The sequence below is a fragment of the Adiantum capillus-veneris genome, chromosome 21 (assembly GCF_014529385.1).
Source record: "Adiantum capillus-veneris isolate H3 chromosome 21, ASM1452938v2, whole genome shotgun sequence".
Classification (NCBI taxonomy): Eukaryota; Viridiplantae; Streptophyta; class Polypodiopsida; order Polypodiales; family Pteridaceae; genus Adiantum; species Adiantum capillus-veneris.
Genome location: NC_140951.1, coordinates 33,958,762 through 33,977,300, shown reverse-complemented (window position 1 = coordinate 33,977,300; position 18,539 = coordinate 33,958,762). Strand labels below are relative to the sequence as shown.

Sequence of the window (18,539 nt, the reverse complement as noted above, 5' to 3'; positions counted from 1 at the left end):
CTTGTCATCATCTTTATCACCATGTTGTGATCTTCATATGTTGTCTTCATGTGGTCATGCCGTTCTTCATTGGTCCTTTGTGTTGAGGATGTAATTTCCATGTCCAATGGTGCAAAACACACATACATTGAAAAAGTTTTGTGCATCATGTGTGCGTTCATGTGTGTTGATAAGGTCTTACCATTTTTAATGGCAATGTGTAATCACGTGCCCATGTGTGTAGTGCTTTTGGTTCTTGTAAATAATACAGCTCCAAATGTGATGACACCCAAAATTACCAAAATCTCTCTCTCACTGAATGCTTTCCCAAAGAGCACAACGGGCTTTTTCCTTGAAAAGTACAAGTAGAACCATACAGCCAAAAGTAGCAAAAAGATTATGAGAGAGCGAGGGTGCCACAACAAGCCAATGTACTTGATTGATGTAGATAAAATTGCATAATTGACTAGGAAATAGCTGATATTTTTCTTCATGCGACTGGTAGCATTTACAATGGAGTTAGGTTTGCTGAAGAAATTCTTGTCCATAACCTCATACCAGGGGTGATGCCATGTTAAAACAAAATTCCTTGCCTCTGCAATCTCCCCCGTGAGATCTTTTATGGAGGCAATATAGGAGGATACCGAGGTAGATGATGGCGGTGTTGTAGATGTTTTGGTAGTCGAGTTGTGATAGATCGGCGAGGTGTTGTTACCCACCAATGCCTACAAATAGAGAAGAGAGATTGTGAGGCTTTTAAATCGTGATTGACAGTGGGTTGCAAAGGCTATCGTGTGCAGAGAAATTCGGGAAGTGTGGTTTGAGTCAAAGTAGGGATTTGAGGTTTGGTGCTACTGGGATATGATGAGGCGGCTCGATGGCAGATATTGCAGAGGGTTTGAGGAAAGGATGAGGTGACAAATCTAGGGAAAGGGCAAAGCAAGGCCAAGGGAAGCAGGCAAGAAATAGGACCGAGCTACATTTGGTGAGTGGGGTTGTTTTGTAACTAAGCTTTGAAATGGGGCAAGTGGGCCACAATCCAATTAAAGATGCCTTCCAAAAAGGAGGTTGATTCCTTTAGATGGGTCACACACAAAAGAGCACACACATGATGCACGCAAATTTTGCAATGTATGTTGGTTTATTCCACTGGACATGGAAATTACATCCTCAACACAAAGGACCAATGAAGAACGACACAACCACATGAAGACAACATATGAAATCACAACATGATGATAAATATGATGACAATAACACATGAAAACATCAACGACATGAAGATCAAGACAAAGATCAATGGTGAAGGGGGAGACATCGACAACCCTTTTTCATTGATGAAGTAAAATCCATCACATGAATGATGCATTACCCTAGGTCATTATAAAGGTAACTTAATTCTCACTTGTAAACCATAACAATGTATCCAGTAGAGAACCTCTATAATGAATCATGAAGCATTGAACCATGTTGATGAATCATGTTGAATGAGGGTAGTTGAATCCTATAAACCTAGGAGTATCTTATGACAAAATCAAACCTTTTGCATTTTGCCCAATCTTGGCTTAAGGGGGAAATTGTTAGGGTAAGTCCACACTTGTGGCACCACTTGGGAAAGACCCCTAGTTTACTAGGATGAATGAGATTATGGATGGTCCAATGAGAAGAGAATGCCACTCTGGGTGCCCATGTGTGAATGGACCAAACTCTTATAAAAGGTCCATTTGACCTAAAAATCCTCATTCTCTGAGGTGTAAGCTATGAAGTGCTCTTGCTCCATCCCTGTCTCCTTCTCCTTCTATGTGTGTGTATGCTAGAGAGAGAGAGAGAGAGAGAGAGACAAAGTGATCGAGCATTGCGGCGACAAGGCGGTAGAGTGTGGCATTGGTGGCAGTTCATACAAAGTAATCTTATATAGCCCACGGCAAAAAAGGCCAAATGCAACAATTTCATCACCAAAACTGAGATCATGAACTGTACATCTGTCATCCACAAATTTGACTACAAGTCCAAGTCTAGCAAGTGCGGATATAAACAAAAGATTCTTCTTGATCCCAGGTACATAAAGTGCATCAACAAGTGTGAAAGAATTTCCATTTGCAGCAGTAAGAACAATCTTTTCAACTCCTTGAACCGGATAAGAGACATTGTTGGCACAAGTAACCGAATTCCCATGAGGGACAGACTCAAGTGAGGTAATGTGCTTTGTAGCCACACTGTCAAAATATCACAGGTGTGAATTCACAAGAACTGACATGCATGCATCATGGACAAAAGGATTATAGGTACACTTTGCACTAAAAGCCCATTCTGCATCAACATCAACATCACAATCTCCTTTCACAGAAGACTTCATAATAGCTACACTTGTAGTGGAACCAACATTAGTAGTGGAACCAACCTCTTTCTTCTTAGCCTCTTGGCCTTCAACTTAGGACACTGCTTGATCAAGTGATCATTAGCTTTACAATAATGGCAACACATATTCTTTTTGCCCTTATCACCAAAACTTCCATAAAAATTGTTGTCAGCAGAAGCATTAGAAACAAGTAAATTTCCACTTGTAAAAGAACCATGAGAAGTGGATGCATTACTGTTACCATCTTTTCTTTGAGAAACAATAAAGGCATGTTCAACTGCACGCTACTAGTCCTATTTTTTTTGCAAAGCGACTTCTTGCAACGATAACGTGTATAATGCATCAAACTTGACAACTTTAGGATTTCGTTGGGTCATAAGTCTCCAAGTACTAGCAAAAGTCTCGTAAGAATCTGGCAAGGCATCAAGAATAGTCTGCACAAGGGAACTGTCTGAAATGACTTGAACTGTAGAAAAAAGTTTGCTCATGGTATCCTTGACACCAGCAAGGAAAGTGTCCATATCATCTTCCTCATGCATAACCTTCAACTCCAGCTCCTTACGCAACAATGAAATTTTTGCCTCATTGCGAATTGCATAAAGACCATCCAAAATACACATTAGGAGAAACTTGGACTCAATTTTGGGCCCTGTAAGAAACGCCAACTCAGCATAGAGAGAGGTAATTATAAAAAATACAAAAGTGTTTTTTGGAATTCTATTTCTCGTAGTACATACGTAAAATTTTGCTCAATCACTTAAATGCATGCTCGTACAAAATGCTTTTCGAGAGCCAACTTAAGTGTACACAAAAATCCATGGCTGTGAATCTTAATGAGTGATGTGATGTGTGATGAGAGAAAACAGATAAGAGTTGTTTTCAAAATATAAAAGTAATACCATGATGCATCCGGAACGTCTGAAAACCTTAGGATAGCTCTTTAAAACGTTGAAATCTGACGTCTCTAGCTCAAGATATAGCATTTTGAAGCCTAGGGCCTCATGAGATCAGTACCAAGCAAATAGAGGCCCTTGAGGTACGGACCTCATGAGGCCCTAGGCTTGAAAATGCTATATCTTGAGCTAGAGACGTCAGATTTCAGCATTTTAAAGAGCTATCCTAAGGTTTTTGGACGTTTCAAATGCATCCGTGGGTTTTAAAAATTCTATATCTTAATCCTACGGCCTCATGAGGTCAGAACCAAGCGAATAGAGGTCCCAGAGACCCCTCAAGCGCCTCTATTCGCTTGGTTCTGACTCCTTCATAGTCTTAAATAGTACCTATCAATCACTATCAAGTATGATATGTTCGAATCTAATTTGAGAGTACTTCATAAAAAGGTGATTGATACTTGTGTGAGATGCACAAGTACAAGTACTTCACTTTATAGGATAGCAACAGCGGGTCATAAAAAGGCGTTTGGCGCTTGGGCAAGATGTCATTATCAAGCGCCTTACTTTTCTGATGATAGTGACAATTTCACCAAAATGGTTTTCATGGACATTTTCAAAATGAGAAAAAAGTGTTTTTCAACGTAATGTTAGCCTTCTTCCTATTGGCTAAGGAGCATTCTCTCACTAGAGCTAAAAGGCTCGAAAATGAGTCCATTTCTTTCCTAATGCCAAGCCTGTTTTGCAGATTTTGCTGAACGAATGTGGAGAGTAATAGAATGCTTCACAGAAAAAAAAATCAATGCATGTGATTGCTCATCTTTTACATCCCAACTAGCTTGCTCAGCCGTAGACAAAACAGCTCTAAAAGCAGCAATCCTTGCAGTAAGACGAAGAGGTCCAAAAGCAGCAATCCTTGCGTGTGTTGGAATTATGGTTGCAAAAACACACACACAGCTTGGAGAAGACGAGGGAAGCTCAAGGCACACAATAGAGAGTGTATTACTTAGTGTGCAATGGAAAGATAAGTTAGCCCTAGAGTGATGGGCGTATATACAATGCACAGGGGAAAAAACCTCCTAGTGAGGGAAAAAATGCCTCGGTGGTCCTAAGTGTGTTCACACACATCACTACGACATGTATATGGTAACAAAAAATATTTAGCTAAAATAGAGCATCGAGACGTAGTCTAAAAAATATCACTCTTGGTATTATATAATTCTCCTTTTCTTGACAAATACATCACAATTTTCACATTTAAAAAATGATCATATTTGCAAAACTAAGTGTCTCTAAACTCACTCCTCTACCCTAGCCACTTCTTGGTCACACTACTGTGACACACTTCCTAATAAACGTTGATGAGAGGAAAAAGGTGTTTAATAGTCTTCAAAATTACCCCACCCATTAAATGTGATTGTAAAGGAAAAGGCGTTTTGTTTTGCAACTATCAGAGAAAAAGCTATCTAGAAATCCACACCCCACAGTGAAATCTGACAATTGCATTGAGTGTTGTAGGACATCATTGTAAAGACCACAAGCATGAGAGCAATCCCTTGTTCTGTTGTATTCTAGTTGCATAACATTCTCAAAATTTTGTGATGTCAAGAAAAAATTATGTATGCTTATTTGAACCAAGTTTCATAAATTTGATAGTTTAACTTCCAACTTAGAAAGATTATGCTACAGGAGGGGGCGTAGAAGGCACTACAAAATAATGAAAATAGCATAACACGTGGCATAAAACAACAGAACTAGCTATCTGGCAAGTCGGATATGTGCATAATTGAAGCTATACACAAGCAAAGAGAGACAGGGAGCAAGAGTGTGAAGGAGAACGTGCAAGTGCACCTCCTAGAGCGGAGTGTTGCACTGACACGGCGAGAGAGGAGAGAAGAGAAGAGAGAAGAAGAACACATGCACTGGATGCAATCTCCCTCCGTGCAAGAGTGAGCATTTTCCTCTTACACGTATTTGTTTATAGATTTTTAAATGCTTAAAATGAATACATACTAACTGGCTGGACACAAATGGCCATAGCTCACTTAAATAGTGAAATGTACATAAATGTGATATCCTTTTGCATAAATCTTCACTTTTCCACTTGTCATTTGCAATAAATAAGTGATTTTCCATTTCCATTACATACTTCTCCATTAGAAAGAAACTATCCTCAGTTGCTAAAATAAGAACTTGCAAATCGAAATTATCAAAGACAATGATTAGCATTATATGTCAATAATATCATATATTGAAAGAAAATTCATAAAGTTAAACAACATTGCTTATGCCTATTGTCATCCATATACTGCACATTCTAGTGTCCCATACCACTAGAATAAGCAGTATATGTCATAGGTTGATGTATCAAGATATCATTGGTCAACTCAATATTCAGTAATCAATCCTTATAAATCCCAATTCCAATTTCATACACACTGTCGTGACAGAAAATCATCATATACCAAATCCAATTCCAATTCCAAATATAAGTAGTACAAATCCAAATATCTTCCATTTTATATATCTCAATAACAAAATCATACAAGGGACAATGGTGGCTAGCCACACTACAACATGATTTTGTGATTGGTGTTGCCCAAATCGATGAGTCAACACCAATTGGTGTCACTCAAATTGGTGAATCAACACCAATGAGATGTGCTGCCTAAATCAAAAAACCTACACTAATGCTGCCTAAATTGGTGGATCTGCATTTAGTTTTGTGTTGCCTAAATTGGCGAATCTTCACTTGTGCTACCTAAACTGATACATATGCACTTAATATTGTTTAAAATAATGAATCTATAGTTTATTGGTGTGCTACTTAAATCGGAAAATCTGTACTTGTGATGCCTAAATTGGCGGATTTGCACGGAAAACTGGTGTTGCCTAATCGGTGTATCTACATTGGGATGAATATTTAGACAATGCCTAAATTGACGAATTTGTGTGCGTGTGACCAATGGACTAGACATGGTACAAAAAATGAAACATTTATTACTTGTTTGGTAATGCTGAAATATGTACCAAATGTTGACGATCTTCCCAAATCAACTAAGCTCATGTGAGTAGGTGTATAGTTTCATGAAAAATGGTGTCAATAGAATCTCCAATCAATGTAAGTAAAATCCATGATGTTAGAGATAATTGATTGTACCGCTTATATCACAATGTAGACAAGTAAAATTGCACTGTCTTTTAAAAGTGTCCGGCGATATCTTGCTTGTTGTAAAATTGCTTGGGTATAGCCTCTTGAAAATATCTGTAGACAGATTCACATAAAGAAAACTAAATAAAATGAGCACTAATATATTAAATTGAGTATATTAAACTAGGGCATTGTCATATGAGAAGTTGTTATAACAGGTGGTGGGGAATCTAGAGATCTTAAGATAAATAGGGAATAGTGTAAGCAGTAGGGTGGTGTACTATATACATGGTATCTGGGTCTAAAGATACATAGAGAGAGAGTTTACTCGTCAAAGAAAATTAATATGATCTTGCTAGATGTATATTATTAGAAGGCATTTAGAAATTTCATACTTAGAGCTTCTCTCATATGATAGCATTCTACTTAGCTTCATTTTCAAAAGTGTCTCAAAGAAAAAGTACTAAAGATAATTTGTTGTTATATTTAATCAAAGATTTAACTATGTATTAAATATATTAACACTTGGGAAGTTCTTGATTAGAAAATTGATCAAAAAATTGATTATTTTTAAGTGAAGGCGTTATGTGTTAATAAAAGATTATGAAAAACGTTACACAAATCTGAAAAAAAATTCTTGCAAAATTGGGCAGACATTAGATATTGAGCTTGTATCAAAGTGGTATTAATTTCAAATAATACATGAAAAATAAATCATTGTGATTGATTTTGACAACTATTAAAAGATACATCCTAAATATGACTTGCAATTACATGAATTTATGCTTGGTAACGAGTTGTAAGAGTGATAATCAAAGCATGAAGCTAATCTAAAAGGTTACTTAGCTCAAGAAAGACACAAAGATATGATAATTAATGACCACCTACTTGGATATGCTAAAAAGCAAGGCTTAGGATACAAATATGTTTGGTAGAAAATTTGAGCATAGGAGTCAATACCCTAAATAACCTTAGCCATTCACAAAGGAAAATTAGAAACAATGTCAAGTATGGCGTACACAAGCAAAGAAATAAGTCAACATGGAGAAATTAACCTTAGTACCATATGGTGCAATACTAAAGATTATCGCAAAGATCGCAAAGGGAAAATTACATTACATCACTGAAAATGGATATAATCATGCATCATCAAGCCAATGGTTTGTGTAAGGTGCAAGATAGTTAATTTTTCTTATTGTCTATACATAATTGCGTGCCGAGATGTATCCAAATTTTAATAACCAAAATAGCGATTATTACACATAGTAGGGAGAGTATGAGATGGTTCAAGTGCATATTGACAATCTTAAAACCTAGTTACTATGGGATGTTCTAATTACCAACTGCTATGGTAGCTTGGGAATGAGAATAATGGAAGGTGCGTTTTGTATTGATACATATAAATATCGGCCATAAAAGGGTGCCTAGCCAAATGGAGTTTACTTCCATTCCCACAAGCCATACATAGAGAGCCCTCCATGATGATCATCAATGAGATATCACTGTGATAAAGGTGATAAAGATTTTATCATTGCAATGTGGTTTGGAGTGAGCCGTCAAGGTTGTCTTAACAAGAAAGTGAGGGAGATTCAACATCGATCAATGTTATCATGGGGATTATCCATCATAAATATAAGCTTGCAACCAATATTTTGGTGGAGAGTCCTTCAATTAATACCATTGTGGCTATGATGCCTTCTATATTCTTCGTCTCTATCATGGTGTTTGTGTCTTTTGTACCTTGTCTTGTGGGAGATCCCTAATTGGCACCTTTGAGAGAATTATAGAGAGAAAGTTTAAGTGAAATGGGATTCATGGGGTGACTGGAGTGGTGGCTGAGACAAATGAGATAATCAAGTGAGAGAGGGAAAAGATTTTAAAATGAAAATAATAATATAGAGGCTTTGTGTATGCATGCACCACTTTTTGTTTGCAAAGTGATACACAGAGATGTCGTCTTCATTTCCAAGTGAGGAAATACAACGAGCCAGTGTAGTTCAAGACTTTCTCTATTCTATGATGAAATGGGACATTCCCCATTGTAGTTACTCTCCAAGCATCGGTAAGGGAGTCATACGCAGGGGAAGCTACAATGCGTGTGCATTGCCATTTGTAACACTATCTAGGATGACCAATCTAATGAGGCTATGTAGGGGGAAGTTTAAAGGGAAGGAGACATTCATGGGGGGCAAGCATTTCCACTCTTTGGTGAAAGGGTTATCAACCTAGAGAGAAACTGAGTTCTTTTCAACCTTTACAGAGAAGCCCATATGGTAATGGTAGCAAACGAGACTGCCTCACGGGGAGGTCACCTAATAAAAATGTAACCGATCACGTGAGTTCAACAGAAGGGTATTTAAAGTTCTTGAAACTTAGAAAAATATATATACAGAAGGGTATTAATATTTTTTCAAAATTGAAAAAAACTTACAGATTTTAAAAGAAAAGGGTACATTATACTCTTAACAAAATTCACAGATAAGGGGTTTTACAAACATGTCTTGAACGCACGAGGTATGGTAGTTTTACACATGGTGAAACCCCTCGAGGTCTGCCTATAGTGGAGCTAAGTTGTATTTATATGCCCGTATATTAAAAATTGTATGTAAATTATGTAGTTATACGTTGTATGTCCATATTATAGGCATTTATCTGAATAAAATTTACTTCGATCCAAATATTGTTAGACTTATGAAAAAAAGTACCGCGACAGTTTGAATGAACTGCCGCAATAATGATTGTTAGAGAGAGGTAGAGGCACTTGCTAGAGAGAGAGAATAGTAGAGAGAGAAGGTACAGAGCGAGCAGAGCAACCTGCACTGAGACAGACAGAGTAGGTAATTTTTTTTTTCTGTTTTTTCTTTTTTTTTTTTTTCAATTTTTTTGGTAACACTGTTGTTGTGGAGCTTTGCTCGCACCTCACTGTTATTTTACATTTTGTTTTTTACAAGCATTGTTGTTGTGGAGCTTTGCTCACAACTGATCGTTAGTCTGCAGGTTTAGACACCCGTCCTTGACTGTGTTGATCCTTGTGACACACTACAAGGGGGTTAGACTTTAGACACTTTGTCCTTGAGTGTTGCTGACCTCCGTGTTGTACTATAGGGAGTAGCTTAGGTTGTTCAATTAGACTTTCTGTCCAAGTCGCACTGTGGGGAGGAGTTAGTAACTTCCATCTTTTCTTCCTAGTTGTTGTTGATCATTGCGTCGCACTATTGGAAGATCGGATTTAAAAAAATAGATTCCTTGTCTCTGGTTGTTTTATTGGCCACCATGTCGCACTGCAGGGAGGGGTTTAAGGTTGTTAAATCCATCATCTTTGGTTATTGCTGACCATCATGTCGCACTGCAAGGAGATTGGATTTAATAGATTCCTCGTCTCTGGTTGTTGCTGACCACCGTGTCGCACTGCAGGGAGGGGTTTAGGGTTATCAAATCCATCGTCTTTGGTTGTTGCTGACCATCACGTCGCACTACAAGGAGATTTGAATTAATAGATTCCTTGTCTCTGATTGTTGTTGACCACCATGTCGCGCTGCAAGGAGGGGTTTAGGATTTTTAAATCCATCATCCTTGGTTGCTGTTGACCATCGCGTCACACTACAAGGAGATTGGATTTAATAGATTCCTCATCTCTGGTTGGTGTTGACCACTGTGTCGCATTGTAGGGAGAGGTTTAGACTTTTTAAATACATTGTTCTTGGTTGTTTTTGACCATCGCATCGCATTGCAAGGAGATTGGATTTAATGGATTCTTCATCTCTGGTTGCTGTTGACCACCGTGTCACACAGCAGGGAGGAGATATATATTTTACATCCTTCAATTTTGAATGCTTTGACCTGAAGGGGATCGGGGAGCACCACAGACATAGAGTGAGAGAGAGAGAAGGAGACACACGACACAGATATCACTACAAGAGGCTATTCATATTAGCGACGCTCACACAGCGACGCTCAAAAAAAAAATTCCCGGCGTCGCTATAAGCGTTGCAAATTTCTTTGTAAATTTGCGACGCTCATAGCGACGCAGGCTGGGCTAAAAAAATAACCGAGCACGCCCAAAAACTCAGATCTCAGATCTGAGTTTTTCGGCGCCCTCAAGCAAGGAGCAGGTAACGCTCTCCCTCACTCTCTCTCTCTCTCTCTCTCTCTCTCTCTCTCTCTCTCTCTCTCTCTCTCTCTCTCTCTTTCTTCTCCACATACACACACACACACACACACACACACGAGGAGAGGAAGGAGAGCCAGGTATGCTCCTTCCCTCTCCTCATTCTCATGTTCCCTTCCCCTCTTTCTCTCTCCCTCTCTCTCTCTCTCACACACACACATACACACACACATAGTGTTTTTGAGAGAGAGAGAGAGAGAGAGAGAGAGAGAGAGAGAGAGTACAAACAAAAACAAAAACGCACACACACATACATAAACAAAGAATGCACACACACATTGAGAGAGAAAAAGAGAGAGAGAGCATGCATAAACAAAAAACGCACGCATTGAGAGAGGAAAAGAGAGAGAGAATATGCATAAACAAAAAACGCACACATTGAGAGAGGAAAAGAGAGAGAAAACATGCATACAATCCAAAAAAACGCACACACATTGAGAGAGAAAGAGAGAGAAACTAATTTAACGTCGTAGGAAACTAATTAAAGTTAAAAGACCTAAAGATCTAGCCGACGAGGAGTTGAACTCAAGACCTATTATTCAAGAGGGAGATGGCATAATCAATCTATCATACTTGGCATGGGTGATAGAAAGGTTATACCATTTATCTCTTTTTATTGGCACACACATCCACACACGCGCACACACACAAGAAGAAGAGAGATATAACATCGTAGGAAACTATCTTAAAAGACGTTAAAGATTAGGTTATATGTAGACTTACATTAAATTAGATTTAGGTTTATTTTTAACTAGATTTACGTTTATTTACGCTAGATTTAGATTTACGTTATATTAGATTAGATTTAGGTCTCCATAGACTGCGATGCCTGCATGAAGCGGGTGAAGAAAGCCCTCAATGGAATATAGGGTATTGCTGCCTTCACTCATGGTGGGCTCCGTCGATCCAAAAGTACTGGTGAAATGTCTTCAGAAGATAGGGAAGAAGGTGGATCTTCAGGGCGGCAAGAGTCACTACATCCCCGACACAATGACTATCTAGACAACCTCTAGTCATTCAACAGCAACTTCAAAGTTAGTAACAAGAGCAAGAACGGTCTAAAGGGCCAATTGCTGTCGTCAGATGTGGATGGAGATGAGGCAGCGTCACCGCCGGAAGTTAACTCTCACATCTTTAGTGATGAGAATGCCAACTCTTGCCGAGTTATGTGAAAAATTATGTGTTAAATCAGTTTTAAGGTTCTTATAATCCCTGTTAGTTTAGTTCTTTGTTTTTAATATAACATAATTTACGTTAGATTTAGATTTATGTTATATTAGATTAGACTTAGGTTTATTTAGGTTTACCCACACACACACACACACACACACACACACACAAGAAGAAGAGAGTTTTAACGTCGTAGGAAACTATCCCAAAAGACGTTAAAGATTAGGTTAGATGTAGACTTACGTTAAATTAGATTTAGGTTTATTTTTAGTTAGATTTACGTTTATTTAGATTTACGCTTATTTACGATAGATCGAGTCACGACATTTCCCTCTGCTTCCTCGCATCAAGCATTTCTTCGAATGTAAGTCCATGGCCGCCCTAGCATCATGGCATGAGGAGAATAAATCTTCGGATGGTGTGCTATGAATTCCTGCAGATTGCGTAGCGTGGAAACATATAGATGGAACATGGTCGGATTTTGCCAGGGAAGCTCGAAATTTGCGCTTAGGCCTGGCTATGGATGGCGTAAATCCATTTGGTGGGAGTACTCTCGGGGTTGAGCGACCAAGGGAAGTTTGCAATGTACGACTAGCAAGTGACTTTATTTATAAACGTTTGAACGGCCACTCATAATCTTTGTTCGTTGTAGTATAAGTCATACACAGCAGCATGGTGTAAAGGTCGACATTTTAGGGTGGAACGAATCGACAAAAAGCGTTTTACTCAAGATTGTGGAATCATGGAAAAATTTGAACAGTCTAGTCGACGACGTTCCTCTAATGCAGATCCTGTGGTGGCGGAACTCACTTACTTCGGCACGCTGCAAGAGATTTTGAGGATCGATTACAGAGGATTTTTTGTCGACTTGTTCGACGTGCAATGGTTCAAGATAATCATGGAGGGTCGCAACGCTACTGTGCGTAGAGGAGAGTTTGGTTTTCTTGAGGTGGATTCTACTTAGAAATGGACTGACCTAAGAGACACTTTCGTACTACCCGAGCATTGTGAACAAGTAAGTATGTAAATAGTTAACATCCCCCTTTTACAAGTTATGTGCTTGAAAGCTCTCATGTAAGTTATGTGGCTCTGGCAGGTAATATTTCATCCTACAAAGTCTACATCAAACTGGTGGTACGTCATAGAGGTAGCCCCTCGTAGTGCAAGGACGTACGAAGGCTACCATGTGCCAATCACAACGACATCAATGGAGGAGATCAGAGAAGATGCTCAATCAGAAGCCGCTGCGGTGGTGCCAGACGAGCATCAAGATGCTACTACTCTATATGGGGTGCATGCAGAGGAGCTACAAAATGAAACAGAGGATATGTGTTTAAACGGAGAGCTCTATATAGATATAGGAAGTTATGCTGAGTTATGCGAGGATGAGAGAGAGATCTCTTAAAGCCACAAATATTGTATTTGAACAATTTTGCTCCATGTTGTAAAAGCTCTGGCTCTCTAAGTACCTTCCATGGTGTATAACGCTCTTTTCTACTCGCGCTCACATCTTTTGATTGAAAATTTTGAGTTTTCGACTTGCCTCTTTTATCACTCAATTCATTGCGTCATTGTATTTATATGCGTCATTACGTCATTGTATTTAATGGTCTTTGCGTCATTGTCTACTCTATTCATTCAATATTAAGTTTAAATATTCGTGTGTTTAATGCAGGTATGGATGATGAGGAGTTTCTTTCTTCTTTGTCACCGCAGCAGAGACAGTGGTACGTGGAGCGTCATCGCTTTGGCGCATCATCGCGCGTTCCTACTCCATCCGCATCTCCCTCTCTTTTGGAGCATTCGGCGCGCTCCGAAGCTTCGGCGTCAACGAGACGAGCTTCACACTCATCTAGACACCGGCGCTCTAGTGGTGGCGGTGGCGGTTGTTGTGGGGATTCCGCCACCGATGCCTCCACACCGCCTCATGTTCGACAAGGCTCTTTACCCTCCCCTTCTTTGCCCGCCCCCTCACCAGCCACAGCATCGCCATCTACGCCAGGTTTTTCACGGCTGACTGTTCCTAGAAGCTACACACCTCTACCTACTCCGCCAGGAGCCACCCCACTCGACACTCCTCGCTTCGGGGCCCAGACGCCGGTGGAGACACCTGACGTCCGTACCCCCATCGACACGCCGCTAGAGACCCCTGCTAGGACACCCAGGTTCACGCGTCATCGGCCAGAGGGCTTGCCTTACTCCGTCGACATCAGTGGCGGCATCATCATGGATGATGACGGCAAGAAGGTGATCTCGCGCATGCGTGGTCTTTGCTCTCAGCTGTTTAGACACTACATACTAAACAAATGGAGTGAAGTACCAAGTGATTTAAAAAACAGAGTCATCAGCATACTTCATGATGAGTTTCCCGTTCCAACACGGGATCAGCGCTTCAATGAAGACCTGATGAAGATTCGAATGCGCGAATACTGCAAACACAAGCGTTCCGAAGTGCAAAAAGCAATCAAGAATGGGTGGAACAGGCCAGATTGGCTGGCCAAAGAAGATTGGAAGAATGCGAAGAAAGCAGCACGCGAGAATCCCGACAAGTGGAAGCAACAAAAGGATGCAGCCAGAGCGCGAGTAGAGGCAGGGAGCTCGCACCACTTGGGGAGCGGTGGATGGGCATCATTTGAGGCCGATTTTGTAAGTGTTTTCACATTGCTCTTTATGTTCGATAGTTTAGGATTTATGAGTTTTTTAATTCTAACATAATGAAATCTTTGTATGTTTTGACAGTGGTCAATGACAGGACGTGATCCCACACCGTACAAGTGCGAGTACGCAGGCAGGAAGGGCTTAAACGCCCTGATGGACATTCTCAGTTCTCGCGGCGGCATGGTTAGTATTAGGGTTTACTCTTTTTTATTTTTTGTATTGTTTTATAAATGTCGTTATATGTTTATACTTACTGAAAGCTGTCTTATTGTCTTTTTTTGCAGAATCCGACAGATACGCCGCTTGGACGCGATGAGACGTCTGACTAGATGACGTCAATTTAGCCGTAGCTAGATCGCATTAGTTTAGGGTTTCTCATAGCTTATGTATCATGAGACGGATTTTATACGTCTTTTTGAACCATGTATATTATTACATTTGTCACCGCAGTTTCTTTTGCCAATCAATTCTTTATACCTATGATGTTGTACAATTGTCATTATTACATTTTCCAATCAATTCATTTTGCCTATGATGTGTACAATTGTCACTTTTGCAAACAATGCGTCTTGTGGGTGACTATTTTGGGTCTATTATCTTCCCTTGCACTTTTTTAAAAAAGTGAATCAAGTACAATATGGTTGATGGGTGGCAGGGCATTCAATGCCCTGCCACCAAAAAAAAAATTCTCTCGGGCGTCGCTATAAGCGTCGCTATTTATGGCTCTGTAGCGTCGCTATGAGCGTCGCTACAGTCTTCTGTGTAAACGTCGCTATAACCATCGCTATGAGCGTCACTATATAGCGACGCATATAGCGACGCTCTCGTAGCGACGCTCTTAGCGACGGTTTTAGCGACGCGGGGGGTTATAAAAACCCAGTGTATTTCCGTCGCTAACAGCGTCACAAGAGCACACAACCTCTTGTAGTGTATGGGTGGGGAGACTGTGAAGTGGCAGCTCCCCCTATACAGTATACTCACTATAAGTATAGGGTAACAGTGGGCGGGCGCCCATGACCTGGGCGACCGGTCAAGGCACATAGGCCTTAACCCCAACAACCTCCCACTTAAAGGGCAATGTGCCTTTAAGGAAGATCTACTAGTGTACAAGTAATAGAAGGTGAGATATTCTCTCAACCTATGCCCACTAACTCTCGATGAGCTAGTGCATCCTGCTCTACTGATAGACAAACATCCCGCTACGGAAGCCACACAAAGCTAGCTCCAAGCTCTGCAAAGAGTCTACAAGAGGTCATGCACTCCTGCAAGTATCGGTCCAATACCTGCAAACCTCCCCTATGCTCTATGCCGAGATCAGTCATCGAACAACTAATCAACCCTGGTGCAAATGCTCCCACTGCAGCTGCTATGTCAGGCCTCGAGATCAACATCTCGTACATGAGGACACCGAATGTTGATGCAACCCTGGCAACCTCTGCCACCTCCAACTCAGAACTCAACTCATGGCAATCCTGTTTGCACTCTTGAAAGTGCACGCGCATGCGGACGCGATTTCGGGAATGAAAGTGGCTCTCCGCTGTCGTCATGACTGTGCACACATGCGCTCCCTCCGCACCTACGCTCTGATACCAATTGAAGGGGATCGGGGAGCACCACAGACAGAGAGTGAGAGAGAGAGAAGGAGACACACGACACAGATATGGGTGGGGAGACTGTTAAGTGGAAGCTCCCCATATACAGTATACTCACTATAAGTATAGGGTAACAGTGGGCGGGCGCCAATAAACCTAAAGTGCGACGCGATGGTCATGTTGGGGTTAAGGCCTATGTGCCTTGACCGGTCGTCCAGGTCATGGGATTTAATAGATTCCTTGTCTCTAGTTGTTGTTGTTGACCACTGTGTCGCACTGTAGAGAGAGGTCTTGTCATAATAATCAATATCTAATTCTCCTAAATGATTTTCTCATATTAAACTGATCATTTAATGTGGGGAAGTGCCAAGGGAGAAAAAGCTAGAATATTGGTTAAGTTAAGCAGACCGGCCACAGTAGGGATCCAAAGGAGGGAAAATAGGGATCCAAAGGGGGGGCCATCTGCAAAAGAGCCATGTGAAACAACGGGCTAAAAAGACCCTAAGGTTCAGCCCATTAAGACTTCCAAAATGCTAAGGTTCCAAAATTCAAAGGTTGTGTCCAAAGGTCAACCTTAGGGAAAATTGGATGCTTAGTGTGTGCCCAAAAAGTCTTTCTACATCCCTACATGGGAGGGGGCGAGCCCCAAAGCTAGGGGATGAGAGAGAAAGCCACACACACACACACAGGCTCCCTTTACACAAAGGGAATGAGGGACACATGTCAGCTCCCTAGGCCAGATGCCCACAAGGTATGCCCAATTCCTATTGGAAGACCCTTGAAGTGGACCAATGAGAATTAGGCTAGAGTAAATCTAGTTTAATTAATTTAAAAACATTTAATAAAAGAAACCAATAAGAATTCAGTGTCCTAGAAGACTATTGGGCAGTCTCCCAAGGGGTCCAATGAGCATTCAGGAGCCCCATGGCTTGCCTGATTCCTATTGGCCAGGAGGCAAAGGGGTCCAATAAGAGTTTAGTTTAATTATTTAATTATCTAAAGCTCTCACAAAAGGGGAAAGGGGGACACATGTCAGAAGGCTATCACTTATGCTGCTTAATCCCTATTGGCTTGACCTGGGGAGGTCCAATGAGGCAAAAGCCAGACTAACTTAGCAGCTAGGGCTCGCCCAAGAGAGAGAGGGGGCTGATTTTTGCTTGGCATTGACACACACACTCTCACACTTGACCATGTGTGAAGGGAAAATACTCTATCTCCTCCCAAGCTTTAATGGAGAGCTCATCACCTACTCCAAGCTTGTGAGATAGAAGCCTACATCAACACTCTCTTGGCATGTGGATGCAAATCCAACCAAGAGCCAAGCTTCAATGCATGCTCATCTTCTCTACCAAGCTAATTACTAAGCTAAGCTATGCTAATATGAGTGATTATGTGAGGAGATGTACTTCTTTCTCGTAAGATACTTCTTTTTCCTCTCAATCTACTCTCATACCCTGCTAGCTCTCACCATCTTCGAAGGTGTGTGAGGTCTTGGGTCTGAGAACGGGGATAATTCAAGTTGTGTTTGATTAAGTGTTTTGCTTGGTGTATGAAGCTTCCATCTTCATTGCACTAGCTCGTCTTGAAGGAACACAAAGAATTGTATTGTACAATGTCTCTCTTGATGGGAGAAACCATAATACAAAGCCTTTTGGAGGGGGGACCGGCTCCATGCAAATCCGGTCCTCAACTGTTGTCAATAGCTTAATTGCTCTCTCTTTTGAAAGTATTGTCGATGCTATCTAACTAGGTGTTATGCTTTTTGTTGCTCTCTCCACCCAAGCACTCTTGTAATTCTCATTAGGAATCAACTCTAATGAAATGCTCACTATGTTCATGCTAATTTCCGCTACACATGAGATTTTAGGCCATTAAATACTACATTGGTATCAGAGCTCAAGGTTTCTCTTTTCTTGCTCAAGAAGGGAGGTCCTCAAGCTAGCTACAAATGGTTGGTATTATTAATTGCCTGTGAGTAAGTAGAATAGGGATTTTGCAGCCTTGCAGTGCGCCTGCCTTTGTGCAGTTAACGGGGCATCACCGTCGAGAGCTATGGTCTTAATAGTGGAGTCCTACGGGGCTTGCCTACGGCTTAACCACTATTGAGCTATTAGAAGCTTGACAGGAGCCGGTGCTGTTTTGGTGTCGAAAGACCCTCTCTTCTATTCCTTGCAATTAATGGTATTCGAGCCGCGGGTACAGTAGCTTGAGTGCTTTTTCTAAAGGGGTAAAGAGGAGTAGCAACTAGGGCTTGAAGTGCCAAAGTACACCTAAAAAGTTTACACCTAAAAGTTGTTAGAATGGCTGACAATATTAAAGAGAGTGAAATTAATGTTGATAACTTTGATTTTGCTCATGAGCAAGCTACTAATGATGCTTCAATGCTTGTTAATTATCTTGTTTCTAGGCTTCAACAAGCCATGGGCAATCCATCTCTCCAAAGTGAAGTGCAACGGCAGCTCCGTGATCACGGGATTCTCCAAGCTCATCACCATGACGAGAGAACACCTAGGAAGCCTCCTTGTGAGACTACCAAAAGAGGTCTCTCTCCGATTCGGGAAGAAGAAGAGAA

General features: G+C 40.8%; 1 protein-coding gene and 1 pseudogene across 1 annotated transcript; both read right to left on the bottom strand.

The window, feature by feature from the left end:
* Positions 1–203: 203 nt before the first annotated feature.
* Positions 204–8,099, bottom strand: LOC147430759 (PRA1 family protein B5-like). The gene is made up of 2 exons (XM_086493583.1): positions 8,058–8,099; positions 204–704 (listed from the first exon to the last, which is right to left on the bottom strand). Exons 1-2 carry the CDS (start codon positions 8,097–8,099, stop codon positions 204–206), a joined length of 543 nt encoding a protein of 180 aa, XP_086349709.1.
* Positions 8,100–8,232: 133 nt separating this feature from the next.
* LOC147430758 (uncharacterized) overlaps positions 8,233–18,539 on the bottom strand; it is a 54,298-nt pseudogene continuing 43,991 nt past the window's right edge.